This window comes from Caloenas nicobarica, chromosome 14 (genome assembly GCF_036013445.1).
Source record: "Caloenas nicobarica isolate bCalNic1 chromosome 14, bCalNic1.hap1, whole genome shotgun sequence".
Taxonomy (NCBI): Eukaryota; Metazoa; Chordata; class Aves; order Columbiformes; family Columbidae; genus Caloenas; species Caloenas nicobarica.
The window spans coordinates 10,913,075-10,937,946 of NC_088258.1; the positions used below are offsets into that span (position 1 = coordinate 10,913,075).

Sequence of the window (24,872 nt, forward strand, 5' to 3'; positions counted from 1 at the left end):
GCTGCTCTTCCTCCAGTGCTTAGCACTACTCTGCCCCCCACCGTGGTCCTCCCTCCTCATCCTCAGCTTCCCAGGGGCAGATCTGCTGTGGGTTTGGAGCAGGGGGAGAAGAAAGATGTACACAGAGTTCAGGGTCTGTTATTTATTTACATAAAAACACTGACTAGTGCCACAGTTCCACCTCTGAGCAAACAGCAGTGGCCTGTGCAGGCCAGGCTGTGTTTGCAGACCGAGACCCCCTCCCCTGCTTTGCTCTGAGGGGGCTGCATGCTCCAGTGGCCCTGGCTGCCAGGGGCTGGGGCCAGGGCAGGGACTGGGAGGTAGAAATGGTTCCCAGATCCCCTTGCCCTTGTCTGTCGTAGTGCTGCTGGCAGCTCCTGTCTCTGCCTGCTTGCCCCCTTCTTTCTGCCCCATATTAAGTGAGCTAAAAATAAACCCCTACACCCACATGCAACAAAGAACCCCAGAGGGTGCAGCCGTGGTGGGGGCAGGACGGGTGCTGCAGCGTGGGCGCCCACAGACTCGCTGGGGACACGGCTCTGCAGTGGGCAGGCGTGGGTCTGCTCCAGAGCTGCGGCCTGGTAACAAACGCCTCTAATCTACAGCGCTGGGGCAGGCAGCGACATGCTGGATGCATTTTCGCTCAGTTTGCCAAGTGGGTGAGAAACTGCCAGGGGCTTTCCTTCCCTGCCAGAGCCACAGCAGGGGCTGGAGGAGGCGCATGCAGCAGAGGCAGCTATGGTGCTGCTCTGGCAGGACGGAGGTGCTGATGAAGGGTGCAGTGCTGCACGCCCAGGACAAGGTAGCTGCCATTTCCCCCCATGCCTTGAAGGTGGCTTTGCCTGGCTCCCCTTGGGAAGGCTGCATGCTGACCTGGCTGGAAAGGCCCAGCAACCACGCTGAAACCTGCCACCCGTGGCACAGCCTTCTCTGTCCCCTCAACACCAACCCCCTTCCTAACAAGGCCTGTACTGCTCCCCCCGCCCTGCTGTGTGTGCTGTGGGGTGCTCAGGTTCCCCCCCTGCCTGTGGCAGCTCCCTCTTAGGGGGCAGCATGTCCCTGCGGACAGACACCCCTGCGCTGCGGGGCGGTGAGGGGTGGGCACCACCACCACCACCTACTGCTGCTGCTCTTTCCTGGGTTGCTCCAGGCAAGAGCAGCCTTGCTAGTGCTCTGGAGCATAAGGGCGGGGGGGGTGCATAATGGTGTGACCCCACCCCATTCCTGCATGCTGCAGGGCAGCCCCACACACAGCATCTAGGGCCTGGGCCCATCTCCCCTGTGCACCCATTGCCAGCATCACAAGTCCAACCTTTCACAGTGAGGACCAGAGCTTGGGAAAGGTGGTCACAGCTCTGAGCAGGAGGGAGCGGGGACACACATGTACACACCGCCAGAGGGTTAAGCGAAGGAGTGTTGCACACGCATAGACTAGGACGGCAGCAGGAGAGGGGCCGGTGTCATTCCAGCGGCTCAGGCTCCACGGGTGCTGTTAGCACATGCGCTTGTACGTGTAGATATAGGCCTTGCAGTTGGGACACGTGTGTGTCACGTCCTTGAAGTCATCGAACAGGCAGGGGATCAGGCAGCAGCAGAGATCACACCTGGAGCACAGGAAGAAGCAGAGTGCGGTAAGCTGGGCACCCACGGGACACAGCATGCAGGCCAGGGGGCCGAGGGCACACATGGGGTTTGCTCTGGGGCAAGAGTGGTGAGTACCTGCCCCAGGAGCCAACCATGCCCCCGTCACTGTGAAGGGCAGCACAGAGCCCCCTGCCCCTTGGGGACGTGCTGCCACTGGTCAGTGCTTCATTACTCAGCAGTCACCTACCTCACATGGGGAAGGAACAGCCTGGGACACACACACAGGTGATAAGACCCGACCTGCCCCCCACTACTGGGCAGGGACAAGCCCCCCCCACCCCTCCTGCAGGCCCCAGCACTGCCAGCCCTTGGCTGCAGGGAGAGACCATGGCTCTCAGCAGCACCGTGGGTCCTGGGCTGGGGGATGCCCCGTTCTACAACAGGTGTTTGGAGGTAGCCCCTGCCATGCCCAACAGCTTGGCCAAGACCACCAGCATCAGGGCCACCAGGACCAGGGCTGAGCAACCACCGTCACCACAGGGCTTCTGAGGGGCAGGGAGGCCCCAGCTCTGCTCACAGCACCTACCCCACAAAGCAGCAGAGGAAGCCAAGAAGGAAGCTCATGAGCCCGATCTCATAGGTGATCTTGGTGGTGATGGCTTGCTGGCAGTGGGGACACACTGTCTGCACAGGGGCACCCTGGAAGATCTCGCCCTGCAGCACCGTCACCGTGGTGGCAGCCCCCGATGGGACAAGCACTGTTGCCGTGTGGCCGCCAGGAGATGGGTAGTGGCCTGGGGCGGGGTAGTAGCCCATGTGGGGGTGAGGGCCTGGGGGTGGGTAATAACCTGCTGGGAATGAGAAACGTGCACAGGTGAATCTCTCTGTATCCTCAGTGGGGGGGCCCACCCTGCTGCCACATCCCTGTCTCCCCCCACAGCCACACCACCACCTTGTGTACGGACTTGGGGCCAACCCTGCTGCTGGCACTGGGCCCCCCCACCCCGAGGAGCCTCACACCACAAGCCCCAAATGTCAGCACCTACGCCCGTTGTGTCACCCAACTCCCCAAGGAACATCTACTTCCAGAGGGGGTCCTTGTCTATCACCATCCCCCGTGTCACGCAGCCGCTCGAGGTACTCACCAGGTGGCACATAAGGCCCAGCACTGTCTGTGGGCATGTGGGGGGACACGAACCCCGGCTGCGAGGGTGGCTCGTACGGGGGGGGCCCAAACTCAGGAGGAGGGATGGGAACCCCCTGGGGCTGTCCCACAATGGGGGTGACGCCATCTGAAAGGAAACACAGAGTCAGCTGCCAGGGCAGGAGGCAGCAGAGCTGATGGGGAGAAACTGGCTTGGCTGAGAGGTCGGGGGGTTGGCCCCGGCAGGGAAGCAGGATACGACATGTGGTGGGGGGCACACCCCCGCCAAGCCTCGTCCTCTGGGCCACAAGAAGCTCAGATTCACCCCACATTACCCACAGCAGCGAGCAGAGCCAGGCCTTGAGCAGAGAGTGCTTCCTGCTCTCCTGCCCCCTTCCCCTGGGCCCTCCTGCCTCCCCGGGGGGCAATATGGTGACACTGGAGAGCTGTGAGGAGAGGCCACGGCCAGGGCAGTCCCAGGGAAACCACGCTAGCCTGGCTCCTGCCCGCTCGGCAATTTCACCCCGACACCCCAGAGCAGCTGAGATCCCCCCAGTACCTGCCGCGGAGGGTGGACCGTGCTTCTCTTCTATCAGTGGTGCCGAGGGGCCTCCCGGGTAGGGTGGCGGAGGGTCGTTGGACATGGCTCAGGGTGACCCTGCAAGGACAGAAGCCTTTAGAAGACACGCCAGCTTTTGGCTGCACACAGACACCCACACGGAGCCGCGCAGTGCTTGGGGAAAGAGGCGGCAGGTAACAAAGGGGTTGGGGGCTCGCACCACCACCGCACTGGCCTCAGTCCCCACGCTGGGGCAGAAAAAAGGCCACAGCCCCAAAGCTGGACAGCCTTTGACCCAGGCAGCCAACCCAAGGTGCAACGTCTTCCCACCGGCTCCGCAGGGTTCCCCTGTGACACCCACGCACGGTACAGAGCAGCTCCTCGCTGCGGCTCCCAGCTGCACAGCCTGTGCGCCGGGGCAGTACTGGGCTGGAAGCCGCTCTGCAACGCACCTCAGCTGCAGCGTTACGGGACCAAAGATGGGGAAGAGCTGCCCACATCCCCAGCTCTACCCGGCAGAGCGACAGGCAACGCTGTGCCCCGGGGGGAAGGCAGGACCCCCGAGCCTGAAACACAAACTCTGTGGTGGAAGGTGCAAACCCAGAGCATCTCTAAATACTCTGATCAAGTGAGTTAAGGTAAGACCATCTTTAACAGCTGGAGACATTACTTGACCTGGAGTAAAACTTACCTGTCCTCTTGCTTGCAGCAAGGAGCTCAGAGACGTCGACAGAGCTGAGAAAAACAATTGTTCTGAGCAGTATAGGCTGGAAGCTGGCTTACCCCTCTGAATCTGTGTGAGAGGAAACAGCAAGAGTTACAGTGATGGAGAGGAGCCACTGCTACAGCGCTGCCTTGGCTGCTGCAGGCATGGGGAGATGGCTCTGGGCAGGAACCTCCCCACGCATCCCCTCAATGACAGGCACGAGGCTGCGTGTCCTCTGCACGTGGAAAAGCCCCACTGACATGGTCCGAACACCAAGGAAGTGCAACGGCATCAAGAAACCTGATTTCCCTGTTTACTCTGGCTCAGTTATATCTGGTAGGACGTGACTGAATTGGCAAATATAAACGAGAGGCTGTTCACCCAGTGCTTGGGAAGGCTGCCATCAGACGTGGGACACAGTGACATTGCTGTCAGAGCCCAGAGAGCAGTGCTAGGAGCTCTCCTTGGGCTCAGAGCAGCTCCCTGAACCCCTTATCCTTCATCCCCACTGGGCCAGGAGCAAACATGACCCTGCTTGTCTCATTCCCCTTGGTCTCCTGCTCTTCACGAGGCAGGTCAGCCTGCTGTGGCAACGATGCTTTCTCAGCCAGTCCCCCTCCAGCAGCCCCCAAATGAGCAGGAAAAACGCAGCCAGGCTACAACCAGCCTGCAAAAACCCCACAGAAACAACCAGGGCGGCCCTGGACCAAAAGAAAAAGCCACAGCAGGTGCTGCTGCCCCATTACCCCCCCCAGGCAGGGGGCAAGGCTGCCCCACAGCCCCGGCGAGACATAAACCGCCTGTTCAGCCGCAGAGAGCTCAGACTGAGGGGTGCTGGAGAGGGGCCGAGAGGGGTGTTGGAGCAGTGAGGCTCCCTCCAGCCCCAGCGATAGGCGACCTGCCCAGGGCACGCCAACCTGCACACGCCTCTGCGGGCAGCCAGCGCTGCCCCAGCGCTGCAAGGGGCTCGGCCACCGCCACCTGCGGCTGCTGGGCCAAGGGAAGCCAAGGCCTCGGCAAACACGGGGAGGAAGACCCATCCCTCCCTGAGCGGCTTGGCTTCACTTTATTCGACTCCTGTTTTTCCAGCTCATGCTCCCAGCCTCTGAGCAGCCTCCTGCAAGGTGGCAGGCAATCTAATCAGGTCACAAGTCTGCAGAGGAGCACCATTACTCCACCGTTACCCTTTGTTGATGGCGGAGCAGCATGCTGACCCCCCAGGAGATGAGGAAAGCCTGGGCTGGCACAGGCTCTCGCCAAGATGTGTGTATTTATTGACTAATATTTCTCCCCAGAGGTGTTAAGTGGTATGTTGCAGACACACAGCTTCAAAGTATAACACAAGGGTGGCTGGGGGTCATCTTCCTCTTGCTTTTCTCTCCAATTTCCTCCTCTAGAGCCAGGGAGGAGAGCCAGCCCGGGCTGCGGGTACGGCAGAGCTGCCCCACACAGAACACCTCCAGGCAGAGGAAAGCACCCAAAGTGCTGCGCACTGCGGAGCTGCCCTCCTCCTCCAGTGACCTACAACGCTACTAATTGGGCCATGGTTTCTTTAGCTTCACTGGTGATGTAAAGAAAAGGAGGACTTATTCTTCTGAAAGTCAACAACCAACCCACCCTGCACACCCAGGAGCATCAGACCTTCCTGTCCCTGCACAGCTCCTGGATGAGAACAACGGGAGCATCCCCGAGTCCTTACCTGGGGACACTGGCCTGCCGGGGACCTTTCCTTGCCCTGGCAGCTCAGCTGAGCCCATGGCTTTGCTAATGTAACAGATCTCCTCCTGTTACCACTTAGATGCTGCCTTCCTATAATATAACTTCTTTCCACACTCCTCAGCCTTACTCGCCCCATGACAGAAGCAGTTTGGGTTGGAAGGGACCTCCAAAGCTCCCCCAGTGCCCCCCCTGCCATGAGCAGGGACATCTTCACCAGCTCAGGTTGCTCAGAGCCCCGTCCAGCCTGGTCTGGGATGTCTCCAGGGATGGGGCATCCACCACCTCTCTGGCCAACCTGGGCCAGTATTTTACCACCTTCACTGTAAAAAATTCCTTCCTCATGTCTAGCCTGAATCTCCCCTTTTAGTTTGAAACCATCACCCCTTGTACTACCATCTGGCCCTGCTAAAATGTCTGTCCCCATCCAAGCAGCTGGTGAGAAAACTCAGGAGACAAGGAGACCAAGAGGCAATCGCATCATGTGCTGCATCAGCCGCTCTAGAAACACCCGTCAGGTGAAGCCACAGCCCCAGCCTCAGCCAGCAATTCACGCGGCCACCCTGCCCAGCAGGAGCGGGCAGCCGCGGGGTGAGGGCCAGTGGATCTCAGGGCCGCGTGTGCGCTGGGACAAGGGCAGCTGCAGGGGCTGCGGAGCTGTTCTGCTCGTGCTTGGCAGACTCAGTCACTCTTAATGCAATATTCTGCTTATGAAGAGAGATCCGTAAAGAGCAAAATGTTGGCTGTGTGCCCCTCCCGGGAGGAAAAGAAAGCCTGTTGCTTTCAAGCCTCTTAGAAGCTGTTTTCTTTTACGTTAAGAAGCACAAACCCCACTGCAGCCCGTTTCCAGCACAGAGCTCGGTGGGGAGCAGGCAGGCACAAGGCTTCCCCTCCGTGCTGGACAGGAGCTCCCCCAGAACATCGCTCACCACCCCGGCACACCCTGCTCCATTCCCTCTCGAAAGCGACAGGGCCAAAGCAAAGCAACCCGGATCCTCCCCCTGCACAGCAGGGCACAGCGCAGCCCCGCTCGCACCCCTGCAAAGAGGCTGTTTCCCAGCGCAGGGGAGCCCGGGGCGTGATCCGACGGGGAGCCCTCCTGGGCTGAAGGAGGTTGGTGGGATCTGGGCACAGGCAGGTGAGCTGGGACAATCCCGCCTTTAAATAAAAATGCAGAGGGTTTTTAGACCAAGACCATAGCAGTATTTTGCATCAAAACATAATCCCCAGAATCATGTAAAAACGATTCTTGCTGCTCGTCATTTCTGGTTTTACCCCACCAGCTTTTGGCAAAGCCAACTGACTTGGCTCCGTCTTGCAAAAGAGAAACAAGATTTCTCCTGCCCACGGCACCAGCACAAAGAAACCGACTTGGATCCCGGTGGCAGCTCATGGCAGGACTGGATGGCACAAAGAGCCCCGGGAGGCAGCCCCCAGCCAGCTGCGCTTTGCCCCAGGACCTCCAGCTACCCACACCGGCACAACGAGCCGTTCTGCCAGCACCCTGCAAAGCTGTCCCATGGCAACCACGCTGGTCTGTGAAAGTAAACCACCAGTGCATTTCCGTGCCATGAAAACATCACAGATCAAACTAGCTGCTCTCACACAGACAGAAACGTTCCCGAAGACTGCGGAAATTGCATCCACACTAGAGCTTACTGGAATAACCATGTTCATAAACCAGCTGAATACTTAGGGGAAAAATAAGAGCTTTACAAAAATCTAGGCTAAGTTTACTGGGCTTAAGTTCAAGATCAGATGGAATCACCAGTGTCTAGTGCAGCATCATGCAGGCTCGCTGCAGAAAGTTTGGGATTCAAAAGCGGCAAGAGGAAAGATCTGCGCACCCGACCTGCTCTCTAAATAGGTCTGTCATCAAAACCAGCTCAAGCGTGGCATGTAGTGGGACCAGGGACCAGGGAACATCGTGACAGGCCCTAGCTGAATATATGCTAACACACCATAAAAGCTCACCCACCAGCTCAATGCATTAAACAGATAATGCCACAAAGGGGACAGTCACAGATAACTCCTGCACTACTGGGAAACCCAAGGTTTTGGTCTGTTAACACCATTCTTCCCAGGCAGCAGCCATGTGCGCTTCGGGCTGCTTCTTCCCAGACAAAAATCACCAAGGGTGAGGCAAAACTGAGAAGGACGGAGCAGATCGCTGGCAAGTCTAACTCGCGTGCAAAGCCTGGCGGTGCGGCGCTGGCCTGTGCAGCTCTGAGTCAGCCCCAGACCCACTCCCACGAGCAGAAACACGGCCCCCGGCGTCCTTGCTGCTCTGGCACTTGATAACTGGAGACCCACGGTGATTCGGCTTCGTTCTGCCGACCTGAGCAGCAGCTCCAGCCACTGAGGCAGGAAGCAGCGTTTGTTCATAGCCAACCACGTTCAGTGGTGTCGGCACTTCAAAAGCTGCTGATTTTGGAGCTCTTCCTCCACAAAAAATAACTTCCAATATTTAGAAAAGGAAAAAACATGCTAAAATTAAATTAATAAATAAAAGGATACGACCACTTCTGGCTTTGTTGCACATCAAACAGACACAAATTTCAGCTTCCAGGCTTTCGTAAAATACCTCTTTAAAAGCGAAGTGGAGAGCTCCGAGGAAGCTGGGCTTCCTCACCAACACCAGCCTCCTTGCTTTTTAAAAAGGAACAGCGCGGTGGTCAACACCACCCCAGCTTTCCCGGCACTGGGAAAGTTACCTCTGTGCCACAGCCTCTGCCTGCTCCAGAAACAGGGGAATACTGAGACGAGGAAGGCAGACAAGTATGCTACGTATGAGCACAAAAGGCAGATCAGATGCTGGCAAAATGTCACTTGCCCGAAAGGCTTTAAAAGGGGCAGCAAGAAGAGACTGAACTGAGCGGGGTTGGATGAGAGGTGGACAGAGCCATACCCTGACCATGGCGACCAGAACTGCCCTCCCTCCACGGCGGCATTTCTGAGCAGCCCCTCACAGCCCAGCCTGGCCCTGCCTGCAGCACGTTCTGTGTGTCACCCCGTGCCAGAGCCGCTCAGGGACACTGAGCCCCCCACACAGCTCGCGGGGATGCGGCTCCGCTCCCGCTGCTCCTGAAAGCACCACACACAATCTACAGCAGACAGCTCTTACCTTCGAAAGGAAAGATAGCAAAAATCCCTGCTGAAAAAGCAGTATCAGTGGTTAATTCTGCCCAGTTTTTATGTGGAACAACAACAACAACAAAATATATGTTTTCCCTGTGAGCGAGCCAAACTTCCCCCTCAGCCTTGCCTCTTCCCATGCGCATTTGCTGCCTCCAGCCTGCAAACCATCTCCCAGAGCCAGAAGGGAAGGAATAAACAGCAGACAATGCTGCAGTCTCCTTTAGAAAGCAGATACCCTGGCAATCCTTGACCAGGCGGCATGTACCCCCTCCTTCGCCCCACCATTAACCCCAGCAGCACTCCCTCAATTCATCATCCTGGTCCAGACAGCAAGACGGGGCAGGCCTACAACGCAAGGCGCAGATGGAAACCCAAGTGAAGGTCTGTTCTTTCTCTGAGCAACTCAGCTGCGTTTCCCCAAACACAAGCCCTGCGCTTCCAGCAGCGCTGCCAGGGAGCACAAACCCACCGTGCAGCAGCAGCCCGGCTGCTCGCAGAGCACCAGATTTCTCCCACACTTCTGCAGTAAGATTTCAGCAGCACAAAACTGCTACTTCCAGGAGGGTCAGGCTCTTCCTTTGGTGCAGGGACATAGAGTTCTGCTGGCAAACCACGACAGAAGGAGCCCTTATAACACAAAGCACTGCCAGAGAAGAGGGTTATTCACCATTCAATCCTGCTACATCAGACAGCCAAAGCTCCCCGCTCTGCTCGACAGTGTGCGAATCTCAGAGGAGCATCCCCGTCGCATTTACCTTGAGACCTCGGACATGTCATTTGACCTTCTGTGTGCCACTGTAGCCCAGCACGCAAACCAGCTAAGAGCAGGATCCTCGCTGGAAGCCAGGTGCTGTGTCTAAAGCAAGATTTCTCATGGCATTAAATCCAAAGAACAATCAGATAATCTCCACGACGATGCCCAGGCTCAGCTTTCCTCAGCCAGGGATTCAAATTACTGCTTCGCACAGCTCCTCTGTACGGATATCAGGAAAAGTAGACACAAAATCTCCCTGCTCAAGACAAGGATGGTTTATCCACAGCACCCACAAAGGGTTACGTGCGGGAGGAGCGCTTCTCAGGACCTGCTGCCGCCTCTGGGACTCTCTCCAGTGCTATTCGCCTCCAGACGGGCTGACCAAGTGCTTGCTGGCTCTCCACACCAGGGCTGCAGAAGCAGCATTGCCAGGACCCAGTTAACCTGAATATTTAAAGAAAAACAATCCGAAACGAAAACACGGAACTGGGGTAGCTCTTTGCCCTCCACCACAGTCTCCCAATCCACGGCACACAGCTGGGGGAAGCATCACATGCCTGCAGAGCTCCCTGTGCCAGCGGGGACACTGGACAAGAGCCAAGAGGGGCTGCAAGGAGCCTGTGAGATACCAGCGAGGAGAGGCCACTGCCCCACGCCTCAAGACTGTGCCCCAGCCCTCACACAGGCAGGGGTGCTGGGAAAGGCTCCGGTGTGCACAAAGCACTCTGGACCTCCAGGCAGCCGAACTCAACTCTCACAAGTCAGTTTTCCGAACACGGCGCAAGCACGGAGCACGCTGCAGCCAGGCTGCCCCACGGGCTGCTGCTGGCCCTGGAAAACATGCTCCCTCCTACTCCAGAGGTGCTTTCTGTTCAGACGTTACCAGCTGGGGACCTGGCCTCATGAGAGAAGACACAGGACAACACGTCAGGTGTTCTCATGGATGCGAAGAGGTGATTTAAAAGAAACCTTAAAGACAAACCTGAGCTTCTCTGCAGCTTAGAAATCTGCTCCAGAGACCTAGATAAGAAAGGGATGGTGCCGCAAGCCAAATCTCTGGGGAACCAAAGAGCTTTTCTGTGAGACTTTCACTTAAGTTCACAAACAGTCCAAGGTAACGCTTGATAACATCCATGGGAAAGCGCCCAGCAATAGCAGCAGCTGTTGCCTTGAGTCCTGTGCATCTACTCAGTTTTTCCCCTGAGAGGATAAACACTGCATTATATCCTCCATTTGATATCTAGTTAATAGTATTAATAACATAACCCACAATAATTTATAGCAAGTAAAACAAAGACCTACTCCAATAGTAGCATTTTAAGACAACACCAAACTCAACTGTGCCTTAAGGCTAGTTGTTCATTTAAACAAATAAAAAAACAACCAAACAACAACAAAAAAAGCAAGGACGAGTTAAGAAGCAAGCGAAGGCAGAATGACCCCCTGTGAGTCCCTCCCACCCCCCGCAATCGGGGTTTCAGAGATGTCTCCCCATGGCCCACCCTCGCTCCTTTACAGCTCCCCAGCTCGCCGAGCGTGGCCGCAGACGGTCGTGGCAAGTTCTGCTCTTCGGTCACCCACATGCCTAAGCGTCTCCTGCTGTCCCACTCCACTGCCTGCGCGTTTCAATGGCACCTCCCAGGAGAAGGTGAATACAGGATAATTACCCACTGAATCTCACAGCACAACTCAGAGTTTTATAGATTTCCTTCCCCAAACTATACTAAAAATATTTTATTGCTTTATGCACCCCATTTTTTCATTACTCCTTCATGCTATAGATTTTTTTGAGAAAAAGTCAAATAACACAGCTACATCATTGCTGAATCGAACTGACGAGATGTGTGACTTCCATTAAATAACATGGTAAGCTCCAAAGGGAGAGCAAATTAGAGTCGTAGAGGATCAGAACTTTTGTGGAGATGTAGCCGCATTTCAGTTTCAGAATTAATCAGAGCCCAAGAGCCTATTCAGAATTCCTTTGCAGATTTTGCAATGCAGTGACATAATTTGCAATACATCGGTGGTGATTCTGGCTCCATTCTCCTTCCAAGTGATGCACAAAACATATGTCACAGTACTGATGTTTTTTTACCTGAGGCATGGCACCAGCTTGCTGTAGGACAGACTCCAGCCTCCAACAGCGTTAGCATTTTCTGTCCTCTCAGGCACCCCTGCCTTGGCACCAGAGAAGCTGCTGACACTTAGATTTAACAGGTACAGTGTCACCTTGCTTTTTTTTTTTCCCTGAGGACTAGTGAGAGGTGCTCTATGTCACTCAATTATTTTAAGGCCATGGCTCACTCTTTGCAAAGCAGCACGGTTTGGGGTTAAGCTGGAGTGTTTCTCCAAGTTCCAAGATCCCACCCAAGTCCAACTGCCAACACGGAGGATCCACGCACATCCAGAGATGTGCGCTGGAGGAATTCGTCTGTGCTGAGGCGACTCATGTTACCACACTCACCTTGCTCCCACAGCGCGACCAGACCTTCCCGTTCCCACACCATGACATCTCGAGGGGTGGCCCAGGCTGCTGCTAGCATGGGGCTCGCCCGTCCCACGGCAGTTTGGCAGGAGGAGGGCTCCCTGCACTCCCCTGCTCCCGAGCCCAACTCATCAGTTGACAATGTCCCCGCTCGCAGAGGGGGAAACCCCCGAGTGAACCAACAGCCGCTGCGTGTACCCAGCACTGGGCCACCCCCAGCAGCACCGCGGCGGCCCAGAGGGAGCACTGGGACACACTCCAGAGCCACATGCAGCTCCTGACAGTCCCATTCCTCCCTCCAGTTCCAGCCGGACTGGGCAAGTCTGCACTGACTTCCCGGTCAAGAGAAGTCATTTTTACTCCAAAGCATTTCATGAGTTTGGTTTCAGTTTGCAGCACCGAGTTCCTGCCAGCTCCTTCCTCACCCCTTCCCCAAAACTCGATTACTATCTGTGGAACAAAGCTACATAATGAGCCACTACACATCTGTGCCTCAGATCACAGCAAAAGCTGCTTCCCCATGAGCCTAATTTGCCAATGCTGCTGCTCGGGGCAGCGCACAGCAGTCCTGCCAGGGGAGACGAGACAGGCAGAGCCCCATCCTTAGCCTGGGTCGCTTAAACATCAGCAGATCTGACACAAACATCGAGCAAAATACAAATCAGCTAGCCAAGCTCAGCAAGATCTTCAATCGGGCATGCAGAGCTGTACTCCCTTTGAAAAGAAGGATGAAGGAAAAGAGGTGATGTCCTCATACCTCTCCAGCCACCATCCCAGCAGCGGCATGCGTGGGACATCACCTGCATAGGAGCCACACCAACTCCAGAACCGGGGACACAGCAAGCAGAAGACCTCTTGCTGAAAATCTAGACACAACAGCTGGATTCAAAGAATCCCTAATATGCACCTCCTCAAGTCCCTGCTCTAAGAGTTTCTAAACCCTTTCTCTGCTTCTCTGTCAAGGCAACACCTCACTGCTTTACTGTTAAATCAAAAGCATCCCTTCTCAGAGGGTTTCAAACAGTCCTAAGGCTGGGTCACTGCTCTGACAGCAGGGGATGAGAATGGTGAAAATTCAGTAACACCAAGATGCCCTCAGGGCTGCTCTGGAGGATTCCAGACTGATATCCCCTCCTGAGCCCGATGAAGATAGAGCAGATCCCACAACTACAACACCAAACAAGGTGGGAACTGTTTTCTCTCATCAGAACAGCCCAGCAGCCAGCTCAAACCTGAGCTCCCACCATGCTAACACATCCTGAATTGTGGCACCCAAGAGGGAGCCTGAATGGCTAAAATAACACCTGCAGCTCGAAGCCATGAACTTCGGGGGGAACCTCAATTCCCAAAAAGGAGGTACGCTCCAGATGACGTCTCTGTGGAAGACCTACAACAAGCCCAGGGGAAGAGCTGATATTTCCTAGCAGTGGAAACAGTCTCTAGACCCAGCTTCACTCTTTTGATCAGGTATCTTACCCAATGGTCAGTTAAAAACCCAAGCCCAAAATGGATGGAAATCCCTTCACAACTGCCTTCCTCCACTCCGTGTTCCAGTCTTTGTCCTCCCCTCCAACAAAAGGTTCCAGCGCTCCCCTTCTGCTACATTCTAAGTGACTGGGATCCCCAAGGACCTCAAAAGCATCCCAGGTTGGAGAGTCACTAGAGCAGGGGTACAGTGTTGGCTTTAGTCCATTACTTCCTCCCAAAATGAAGCTGTGCTGAACCCCAGGGGTTCCTTACTCCATCTTAAAAGGGTGGCTTGCTTCTTATTCGGAGAAATAATCAATAGAATTCAATGGGCTGATTTTCATTCATCACCAGCCAGAAATCTAATCTCAAGTTAACGGCACTACCCTGAACACAGCTATCACATCTATCCCTCAAGTTACCTGCTGTGGGTACAAGCATGCGTGGATTTCAGAGCTGCAGTGAGCGGGGCTGCCTACATCATGACAACTAATTTATTCTCAGAAAGGCTAATTTAATCTGGCAGTGAATGTTCCCAAAGCCTCCTCACACAGAAAAGCTTTTATCTTGGTTGGCTTAACAACAATATAGCATATCCAAAAACGTGGAGGGATGCTAAAGAAGAACACTACCCTTGTGTTTTGAATCCTCTAGTACTGTTGTCTGAGAAATTCTTCTTGGTAACCACAGATGTTAAGAAAACATGGAGTTCCTCTTTTTGTTTTAAAAAGCCAACTGTATTTTCAAGGTAAAATACACTACCGCTCGGCCTACTTTACCCTCGCATACAACTGTGTCTTGACAGAAAGAGCTGTGCTCTTAATAAAACTAAACCCCAGCAAAGACTGTTTTGTATTAGACACCACGCTCACTTCCAACCGCATATCTGCATAGCACGAGTGGTGACCAGCACGCCTGGCCCGGGGCGCACTGCCTGCCACGGGAAGGTGACCTTCCCCAGCACGTGCTACAGAAGAATACACATCAGAAGAAATTCCAAAGCCTTCCGTGTTAAGAAGATGTGTAACTGCATCACAAAGCATTTCAGAGACAGCATCCTCCAGGTTTCCAGCCTCTGCTATCTGGGGCAGGGGGGGATAATAACCAATTAAGCAATCAGAAAGCTTTTTTTCACTGTTTTTCAATCCTAGTTCCTATTTTCCCCTTACTTGTGAAAGCACGTACAGAGGCAGCATCCAAAGTCACGCTTTGCCATTTGAACTTCAGCTCTGCAATGAGAGTCACTGTGTCACCCGTGCCGTACGGACAAGGCGTGAAGAAGTGGTCCTGACCTGGAGCCAGCCCTTGCAAGGCAGAGCACCGGTGAGCCAAGCACAGCCCCTTGGAATTAGAGGGGCTAAAAGAACGTTTTTTAAAGTGTTACATAGCCATACCAGTCTAATCCTCCATGCTCCTCGGAGTGTCACCACCACCCTGCTGGAAAAGGAAAGCTGGTGCTGTGCAAGGATCACAACCTGGATCATGCCTGAGAGGGCTCCTGTTGTACAAGGGCAAGAACATGCCCCAGATGGTGTCCAACAATGTAGGACGATTTGGTAATTTGGGAACAAGGAAAAAGACAGAGGAAAGCAGAATATTAAGACAGGCCAGAGGAGAAAAAAAGAAAAAAAGAAAACTAAACAACACGACACTCCCGTTGTTCCTGTCTGTCAGGAACCACTGTCCCAAGAATAGCCTATTCAGAAACCAGGAAACTCAGAGCGGCAGGGAAGGGCTGAGTCATGGCCATTTGAAAACAAAACAAAACAAAACAACAAAATAACCCAAAAGGGCAGGAGAGAAAACACGGACAGCAGCCGTTCTGGGTCTTGGAGATATGAGCAAGTCAATCCAGAAGACATTAGCCAGTCTTTATTTTTAAACGCTCTGCAAACACATGGTACTGCCATAAAAAGCTGTCGACCCTCCCTCTGCTCCTGGGAGGCAAATTTAGCTCCGGCTGCATCAGGCAAAGTTGGTGCTTCCCAGCACCAGCCTCTCGATGCAACACCCACTCGGCCATGCGCCAGGACACAAACTGCTCCCCATCTACGGCCTGATCTTTGCCTTTTTTGTGCCTCTACAGCATTAGCATCCCAATATCACAAAGACTTTCAGGCTGGGCAAATGCTTTCCAGAAGGGACAGTGCAGCACATTTCAGGGATGCTCCTAGCAGACGTGGGGAGCCACCTCCCTTACCTGCACTGGAAGGACACGAGGTAAAGTGCAACATGGACGGGTTTCCTACAACTCTCTGCGAACGGCTGAGCAGAACACAAGTGCTCCCACCTTGCAGCGAGCCCATCTAGCCCCCAGAAAGGCCAGTCTACAGTTAAGTTTTGCTCAAGTCTTTCCACGTGACAATCTTTGTTCCATGACCTAAATGAAATCAATTTTACAATAAATCTCCCTGGGACAGTAATCTTATTCATCCACCCATAATCTAAAAGATTATATCTGCAGTCCAGCTGTGGGGCTCTGGGAGGAAGCACAAGGGGATTTCTGAGCAATGAGGGCTTATTTTTAATACAGCGCCTCGGCTAACCCTCCCAATCTAGGGAGGCGGTTGTATCTTTTCAATCAAATAACTGTGCTTCAAAACAGGTTTGGGGAAAAACCCCTCCAATTCATTTTATCTCACACTGTGAAGTACTGTCAGATCAACGATGCAAAGGTAAGAAGCGGGCAGACCCTCCGAGCCCGTCCCTGCTGTCCCCAAAGCCTGGCAGACGTGTCCTCACGTGTAACCGCGCCTCAGCAGCCATGTCTTGTCTCGGTAAAAGATTCAAATGTTGAATTATGTAAGTCAGGGCTTCCTTTGTACCAATATGAGCAGCAGATACCATTTTGGAACATCAGTGCTTACAAACCAATGCTGGCTGAGATCTGGAGTGAGGCGGGAAGCGTATGGTGCCTACACACACAGCCCAATGGCAGGAGAAAGCAAGGCTCTGCGCTTGGCCTTTCTACATCTGCAAAGTCCTTTTAGCCTGAGAGTGGGCTGGGTTTTCTTGTGTGGGGTTTTTTTTGGTTGGTTTTTGTTTGTTTGTTTGGGTTTTGTTTGGTTGGGGGCGTTTTGTTTGGTTGGTTTTGCTTTACTGTTTGGTTTTGTCTTTTTGTTTTCTTTTTCAGGGAGCCAGTATAAACCATGGGGATAGCTCAGAGAGCCTAACTTACCCCTCTGCACGGTGGAAGAGCCTCTCCCTTCCACCCACGCGGGTCCCCAGCTCTCCCACTGCCCGTCCCACGCAGGGCAGGGGAACGCGCCCTCCCCAGAAGGCAGCTCCCACAGCCCTAACCTCTTCCCAGGCCTGGAACTTGCTGGGAGAACTCCAACGCCCTCACATGTAGACCCAGCCTTGGCACCAGCTCCCAAAATGAGAGCTCAAGGAAACAGGCCCAAAGCAAACAAGCTCCCAAGGTTCAACTTGTAAGTAAATTTCTTTTTCTTTGTGACCGCACAATGCAGCGAGTAAATAAAGATGAAATATAGCTAGAGCACGGGATGTGCGTGTACCACGGTGAGATGTAATGGATGGAATTTGTGACTGTAAGTTGAAATGCAAGATGAAACTGTGTGTAAACTTAAAGCTAGACCGCTTCTTCCAAAAACACATCTTCCAAAACTGTTCATAGGTAATCAGCCTCTTAGGGCAAGGTAGAGACAATTTGCTTTCTAAATGCAGGGACTGGATATCAAAGAAGGTTTGGGGAAACACACAGCAGGGAACATCAACCTGTACACTGGTTCAGGGCAAAGAGATCACCATCTCAGCACAAATGCTTTATCTTAAATTCTCTTAATCTACAAGATAATTGGGTATTATTCCATTTTCTTATGTATAAAAGAGGTAAATGAAACATAACTATTACTAATGCAGAGTTGCTTTACTAATCACTATAAGAGTAAAATATATTACTTAATTTGCACAGAGAGCCCCAGCTCATTTCTTTATTCTCTAATGATCTCAGGTTTCATCATGCTAAGAGGTACAAAGTTGAACACACACAGCCAGCAGCTGTTCTTCACAGTTCCTAAGATGCAAATTACATTGCCATCTTTTGAGGTTGTTTCTTCTCTTACTCTAAATTCAAGCCTGCTAAGAGAGTCCAGATTAACGATAACTGCTGCTCACACAGCAGACAGGCAGTATGACGCAGCTTCCTTCCCACCTCCATCCTCTACCCGGATCCACGACCAGCACAGGCCTGCTGTACTCTCTGGGCTCTCAAACAGCCCACAAACACAACAAACTTTAGACTGCAGCTATGAGGCAGCTCTGAATTAACAAGCCCAAAGCAAAACTGTAACAGCAGCCAAAAGCCTCCCTGAGTATTTCACATCAGAAGTAAAAATTGCGCTTGCCCTGCCTCAGAGACTTTATACTGTTGAGAAAATGGATTGTGGCTTCCTATGGCATCTGTTCCAATTGCGTTCCTTTGGATCAGAGAAGGAGATATGTCCTTTGCAGAGCACGCAAAGATCTGACACTGCTTATGAAAATCGCACTGCTTCTCTCCAGCAGATACCGAGATGCCGATCAGGAACAACAGGAAAACAGTGAGGTGAGTATCACGCCCCAAGGCAGAAGCTGCTCATCATGTTTTTTGAAGGTAAAAAAAAAGTACATACACGTCTGTGTCTGCAAACTTGCGTGCTCAGGTGCCTTGCTCTGAAATCTTCAGGAGAGTCAATCGGTTTCAAGCTAGAGCACTTTGCCTGCATTATAGTTGCAAAATCAGGTCCTGGAAGCAAAACCAACCAAACACCTCTAATGATTACAGAAAACTGAAGCTCCCACTACAAACCATCACTTGTACTGTATTGAGGAGAAGGGAAGAGTACTGTACAATTAAAATCTTTCCTTTTAGAACACCACTGGACTACCGCTAAGAACCATGAGGCATACCAACATCTATCTGTTGTTTTCCAAGTCTCCTGTCCTCTCTGTTTTCAGCAGCTTTGCACAGATCAGTCTGGGAGAACATCTCATCGCAGTTTGATGAGTGATCATCACTGAGTGATTTCCCATGCACAAAAGGCAAGGCTGATTAGGGAGTGAGCTTCAAAAACATGCTCATAAACCAAAACAAGGCACTGATGGAGACACCCTCCCTCCCTTTGTAACAGCGGCTGAGACAGAGCTCCAGGCAGAACAGAAACACCAGGAACTGAATTTCAGAACTGAATTTCAGGTGCAGGACCTGTTGAGAGAACACAACAAGGAACTCAGCATGGTCTTCCATCTTCTTATGAAGGCCTCAGGTTCTGAAAAAGGAGCTCCCTCTCTGTTGACTACCCCAGTCACAGCTGTAGCAAGATCTTTTGGTACTCAGCGTAGAACATGCACATCCCCTCTCCCAGCACCTCCCTGAGCACAGCCCTGAGCAGACACAGCTGCCACTGCCCCACCTGTGGGTCCATACAACAGCTGCGGAGGACTGAGCACGTTTGCTCCACTTGGCATCACTCGGGGGACACTTGGGGACATCGCTCCCTCACCCTGCCCTTGTTACAGTCTCGTCCCCCACCTGTGCTCAAGCCACACCAGCCACACCACTAGACAGCCTCGTATCAGTTCCTGAAGTCATTGCCCTCCTGCCTCCAAGCAGGAATTCCCATCTCGCATAACACCCAAGGAGAACAGAGCAAGTACAATGCTAAACACTTCCAGGAATTTCCTGGTGCACATGGACATTGCTACAACATTTACACAGAGAAGCCTTTGGGAAAGGGAAGTTTTCAGCCTGTGCTTTCCACACTGACCCGAGTTTGTTTGGTTCCTAAAAATGAATGACACACCATGGTTATGTATTATGCTACATAATACTCACTCGAGTTTCCCTGATTGCTTCCTCCAGTCACACACTCAGGAAAGCAGAAGGGCCCTGCTGAAATGAAAGCCTCATTTCCAGCACATTGGTTGAAAGGGAACGAAAGGCAAGTATCTTGCATATTCACAAAGCATTTCTCAGCAAGTTTTACACACAGCCCCAAACCACTATAATTATCATCTAAACCATTTCTACTTAAAATCATTGTCCCTGACCTAGTCTACCACCTGATATTTTAGGCTCAGCCTGGAATGTGAAAACTGCCAGTCCCCTCACCAGTTCTCACGGGTGCAAAGAGACCAACTCTGAACAACTCCTCCAGTGACACCTTGGGCCAAAGGGCACACACCTACTATGCTTGCAGGGACTCAGAGAAGTTTAACCTTGAGCATGACTTCTGCAGACGATCCAGAGGATGCCGACATGGCAGTGTCCATCCCAGCCTGCCTGTTCCTGCTTCCCTGCACAGCCCTGGAGCAATTCCTGTGGTCCCAAGCCCCATCCCTCCATTTAGCAGCAACCACAACACCCTGTGCTTTTCATAAAGCAACTGAACGTTGCCTTAACAGCTCCTATGCTTTTGCCTCTCCAGTCCCCTTGGGAGGGAGAACCAACATCTCACTGCTCTAATGGTTAAAGACCTCCCAGCTAACATTTATTCATTGGTATTTGTTGTGCTGCGCCATCCATTAGCTGAATGAGCTCTCCTCCTTTCACTGGGTTCATGCTGCCAATGCGTTGATGGCCAATATCATCCCCATCATCACAATTTCTCTTCCCGCTTGTCAAGAGCTCTGGGCTCGTTCTGCCTCCTCATTCACGATCGCTGAACGGGCCGTTCCAGCCCAAGCTCATCTCTCCGGAGCAGTGATGACTGGAAACACAGACATTTGTACCCAGGCCTGGCTCCCTCCTCTCTCCCAGGGATCTGACAGCTCGCGGTTCGTGTTTGCCCTTCTCACCGCCGTGTCCTGCTGGCAGCTCCCAGCTGTCCTCCCCGCAAGCTGGCACCACCTCGGCCGGGCTGAAGCGCTCGCCTTACAGTGGAAAGTCTCTTCCCTCCCCAAGCACACGACCTCACTTTCCATCCGATTAAATTTCATCCCGCGCCCGCTGCCCCAGCCCATCGGCACGTCCCGATCCTCCCGTCCCGACCCTTCCCTGCGCTGCTGAGGGTACAAAGCTGAAGCTTTGGAACATTTTAGTAGCACCCTGCGGCATTTCGTGGCCGCTGCGGCCCCCGCTGAAGGCCGGCCCGACACCCCGGCTGCCCCGGCCCATTGTCACCCCCCGTCCCCACCTCTTCTCCCCGGAACGCGCCGCTCCGCAGCAACGCTGCCGCCGCGGCGGAGCGCAGAGACTTTCCCCCGCCTGGAGGAGCGAGGTCCTTCCTCACAGCGTCACCGGGGCTCTGTTTTCATCCCTCGTTTTCTTACCGGCGGCGGATGGTGCTGCACTCCTGCGCTTCCCCCGTGCTCGGTGTCCCCACGCCTCCCCCGGCCCCGCTGCCGGGAGGCCGCTGCGGCCTTCCCGGGGCTGGGGAGGCACCGGCGCCGCCGAGCCTCGCTCGCCGCCGAGCCTCACGCTCTCCCGCCCGGCCCCGCCGCTCCCGGGGCTCAGCCGGGCCCTGTGCCCGGCCCCCGCCTCGGCCTCGTGGGGCAGCACCTACCGGCTGCGGCTTCCGGCGGCGGCTCCGGCACCTGCCGGCTGCGGGGCGGGGCGGGCAGGCGGGGCCGCGCTCTCCCAGCCGGGGCCTGGGCCTCCTCCGCGCTCCGGGCTGCGCTCGGCCGGGGTCTGTGTTCCCGCGGGCCGCAGCAGGCCGGGCCTGGGTCTGCTTCCCCACCGGGCTGCTCCAGGGAAGGGGCTGGGGAAGAACCCCGGGGCCATCTCCGGGTAACGTCCCCTGTGACCTCAGCCCCGGCCCCCCCGCCAGCATGTCCAGCCCGGGGAATGTCACCGTCACGCCGGAGCAGCTCCACCCGCAGGAGGCCTCGGCGCGGGCCGGGGGCAGGAGCGGGGTCCGTCCAGCTCCCTGCTGCCCCGGGCAGCGCCCTGCTCGGTGAGGTGACCTGCCCTGCAGCGTGTCCTGCCCTGCAGAGTGTCCTGCCCTGCAGTGCGTCCTGCCCTACAGAGTGTCCTGCCCTGCAGTGCGTCCTGCCCTGCAGCGCGTCCTGCCCTGCAGCGCGTCCTGCCCTGCAGCGTGTCCTGCCCTGCAGAGTGTCCTGCCCTGCAGAGTGTCCTGCCCTGCAGTGCGTCCTGCCCTGCAGCGCGTCCTGCCCTGCAGCGTGTCCTGCCCTGCAGCGCGTCCTGCCCTGCAGAGTGACCTGCCCTGCAGCATGTCCTGCCCTGCAGCGCGTCCTGCCCTGCAGTGTCCTGCCCTGCAGTGTCCTGCCCTGCAGCGCGTCCTGCCCTGCAGAGTGTCCTGCCCTGCAGCGTGTCCTGCCCTGCAGAGTGTCCTGCCCTGCAGCGCGTCCTGCCCTGCAGCGCGTCCTGCCCTGCAGAGTGTCCTGCCCTGCAGAGTGTCCTGCTCTACACTGGCTTGTCCTCCAGAAGCATGAAGTCCTGCATGGTGTTCCGGCTTGCGGCACACACTGCCCTACACCACGTACTGCTCTGAGTGGCTCCTGCCCATGCAGTGTCCTGCCCCATCTTGTACCCTGCACAGTGTCCCACCTGACGCAGCGTGCTGCCACACACGGTGTCCAGCCCTGTGTAGTGTCCTGCCCTAGGCAGTGACAGACCCATGTCATGTCTTGCCATTGCCACGACATCTGCTGCCTGGGGACCAGGAAGCCCAGTGGAGCATGGTGGCGTATTTCTGGCTCTGGTGGCCTCAGCTCCGCTTAGGACTAATTAAAGAGTAATATTTAACAGAGCCACTGGCCAAAGGTGGTTTTGGTCACTTCTCACTTGCATCTGAGGCTCCGTCAGTACTTGCTCTGAGATTTAGGTCTGTTGGGTCCCATCCTGCCCTGGCAAGGGTCCCTGAGCTGTGCCTGCGGCTGTGGTGGCTGTGGGCTGGTGCCCGCAGCTCCCTCTGCCCCGGCAGACACAGCAGCATCCCCGTTGGGCTGCTCTTCTCTTTCCTGTGGCATAGCGAGTGGCTGAGCTGTGCGTGACAGCGGTGCTGCCTCACAGGCAGGCTGTCCCAATGCCAAGGCAGGATCCTGTGGGAGATGTTGCCACTGCACAAGTTCAAGTTATTTGGCTGAGTGGGAAATGCAACACGTAACATCCGAGTCGTCTTCCTCACTTGAGCTACACACGGCAGTGCAAGGATGAGTTGTGGTGACCTTGTGCCTGGTTGTCCTGTCCATAGGCAGCACGGGGCTGGCCCACAGCAAACCCAACACTTCTTCATCCCCTGTGAGACCTGGCAGCCCCGAGCCAGTCCCATCTCTCATGTCATGACCTCAGCTTTGAGCACAACTGCAGAGCAAAGGGAAAAGATGACAGCATTTTGCTGAGCCAAGGAAGCTGGAGCTGGGACACTTGTGCCCTTCAATTGTCTTCTATTTCAGTTTTGGGGAGCTCTTGGGGCATGACCATGAGCCAGCCAGATGTGGCTGATGCTGAGGAAGCTCTGTTGGGTTCCAGAGATGGCCCCAAACCCAGATCTTCAACGTGCACCACTTAGCCTTCTTTGGCCCCATGTCCCCCAGAGCCTGCAGGGACCCAGCATCACTGACTAAACCCATGTTCCTCACGTCATGGACATGTGCTCACCACCATCTGCTCCCTGAAAACCACTGTTGAGGGCTTTCAGGAGGAGCTGCAGCTCCTGAAGAAGTTTTCAGAAGGTGTGTGCATGAAGACAAACCACTTGCTGGAGAGCTCTTGGCAGGGTGGTCAGGCTCCCCAGGGACCTGCATGGGTGGCCAGGTGGCACAGGGTGACAGGGATGAGATCTCGAGCTCAGGTACCTTCCCACCCCAAGGCTGAGCTGGGAGATGTGGGATCCGCCCTGGAGCCCAGAGGTTTTGGGTAGGCACTGCCTGCATCCACAGAACCCAGCCCTGACCTGAGCTGGGTGCTGCCAATTCCCGCCTGTCCCTGCAGATGCTGGTCCCCACTGTCCCCAGCCCCTGTGGGTACTGAACCGTCTGATGCCCCTGTTTAACTCTGATCTGGAGGAGCTGCAAGAGCAGTCAGTGTGGCAGGACAGCATGGCCACCTCCTGCAGAACATCCTGGACCAAATGGTGAGTGGAGGGAGCCCTGGCAGAGGGGCTGGGAGTGGTTGTCTGCAGCATTGTGCACAGATGCACTCAGTGGCCACCCCCGGAACTGTCCCCAAGCTGGCTAGGGTCAGGCTTTGGCAAATCCTTATGGAAAATGCATTCAAACCTCCCAAGGACTGCCCTGGCTGCATTGACCTGCCTGGGCAAGCATCTGGCCCTACAAGGCTCTTCTGGCAGGGTCCATGTCACCTTACCAGCCACTGGAGCAGGGACATCCATCTTTGGGTGTCCTAGTAGGCTGGTCTGGTCCCTCTTGCAATGCCAGGAGAGCATCATCACCCTGGGACATGGCAATGTACACACAGGGGTGGATTATACCCTCTAGATTTTGAAGCCCCAGGGGACCTGCAGGGTTGCATATGGTGCCGGGGGTGGTGGCAAGATTTGGCATTGCCCTCCCCATCCCAGGGGCTGCCCAGGCCCTCTGCTCCTGGAGCAGGACAGAAGGGCTGATTTCTCTCCTGGTCATGGGCAGAGGTACATCAGAAGCTGAGCTCCTTCCCCCAGCACTGTGCTGGAATTCTCTCTGCGGGGTGCCCACTGGTGAGGTGCATGCAGGCTCCCAGGTGCCAGGCTCCCTTGCTGGGGGCTGGCAATGCCCCTTGGCTCCAGGACATCACAAGAATCTTCTCTCTTCCCAAAACCTTGGGCGCTATTTCATTTCAGAAGCTCTCCAGACAACAGCTCAGCCCCAAGCCCTCACTGGAGGCAGCCCATGAGGATCCGTGCAGGCTGAGCTGGCTGCTGGCACAGCACGAAGCCATAAGGACCTGTGTCAGCCACCCTGAGAGCTGGCTCCAGCAGCACAGTGAGCAGTGACAACCCCACCATGCCATGTCACCATGCCAGGTTGTGCCACTGGACCTTTGCCAGGATGAGTGGATGGTGGGGCTGCACTCAGCCGTCCCATCTGGGTCCCCAAGCTGCTGCAGCCCTCCCGTCGCTCTGCCTCACTCCCAGCCATGCTGGCATGGCTGGCAGGGATGTGGTCACTGCCCTCTGTGGCACTACTGGGTGCCCTGATGCTGCCCATACCCAGGGCTGGCAGCACAGCTGGGGAGTCTCCGCAGCCATAAAGCCACCTGGGTTTGGGACAGCACCATGCTGGGGGCCTGCAGGGGCTGGCACTGCCTGGAGCAAAGCTTTGGTGTCTGTTTTCAGCCAACTTGGAGACCTTGGAGAACATGGCTGCCTGGCTGGAGAAAATGCTGGGCGAGTTGAGGCATCTGCAGGATGGAGGAGG

General features: G+C 54.9%; 1 protein-coding gene across 4 annotated transcripts; it reads right to left on the reverse strand.

The window, feature by feature from the left end:
• Positions 1–127: 127 nt before the first annotated feature.
• Positions 128–21,324, reverse strand: CDIP1 (cell death inducing p53 target 1). 4 transcript variants are annotated; one of them, XM_065645139.1, is made up of 6 exons: positions 21,059–21,324; positions 3,979–4,080; positions 3,288–3,386; positions 2,730–2,876; positions 2,171–2,435; positions 128–1,604 (listed from the first exon to the last, which is right to left on the reverse strand). In XM_065645139.1, the coding sequence occupies exons 3-6, from the start codon at positions 3,370–3,372 to the stop codon at positions 1,493–1,495; spliced, it is 609 nt and encodes a 202-aa protein (XP_065501211.1). In that variant the 5' UTR covers positions 3,373–3,386; positions 3,979–4,080; positions 21,059–21,324; the 3' UTR covers positions 128–1,492. The 4 variants fall into 4 exon arrangements, with proteins under 4 accessions (XP_065501211.1, XP_065501213.1, XP_065501210.1 ...); XM_065645141.1 differs by lacking the exon at positions 21,059–21,324 and adding an exon at positions 20,826–21,048 and having other exon boundaries at positions 2,171–2,432; XM_065645138.1 differs by lacking the exon at positions 21,059–21,324 and adding an exon at positions 20,826–21,048.
• Positions 21,325–24,872: the final 3,548 nt, after the last annotated feature.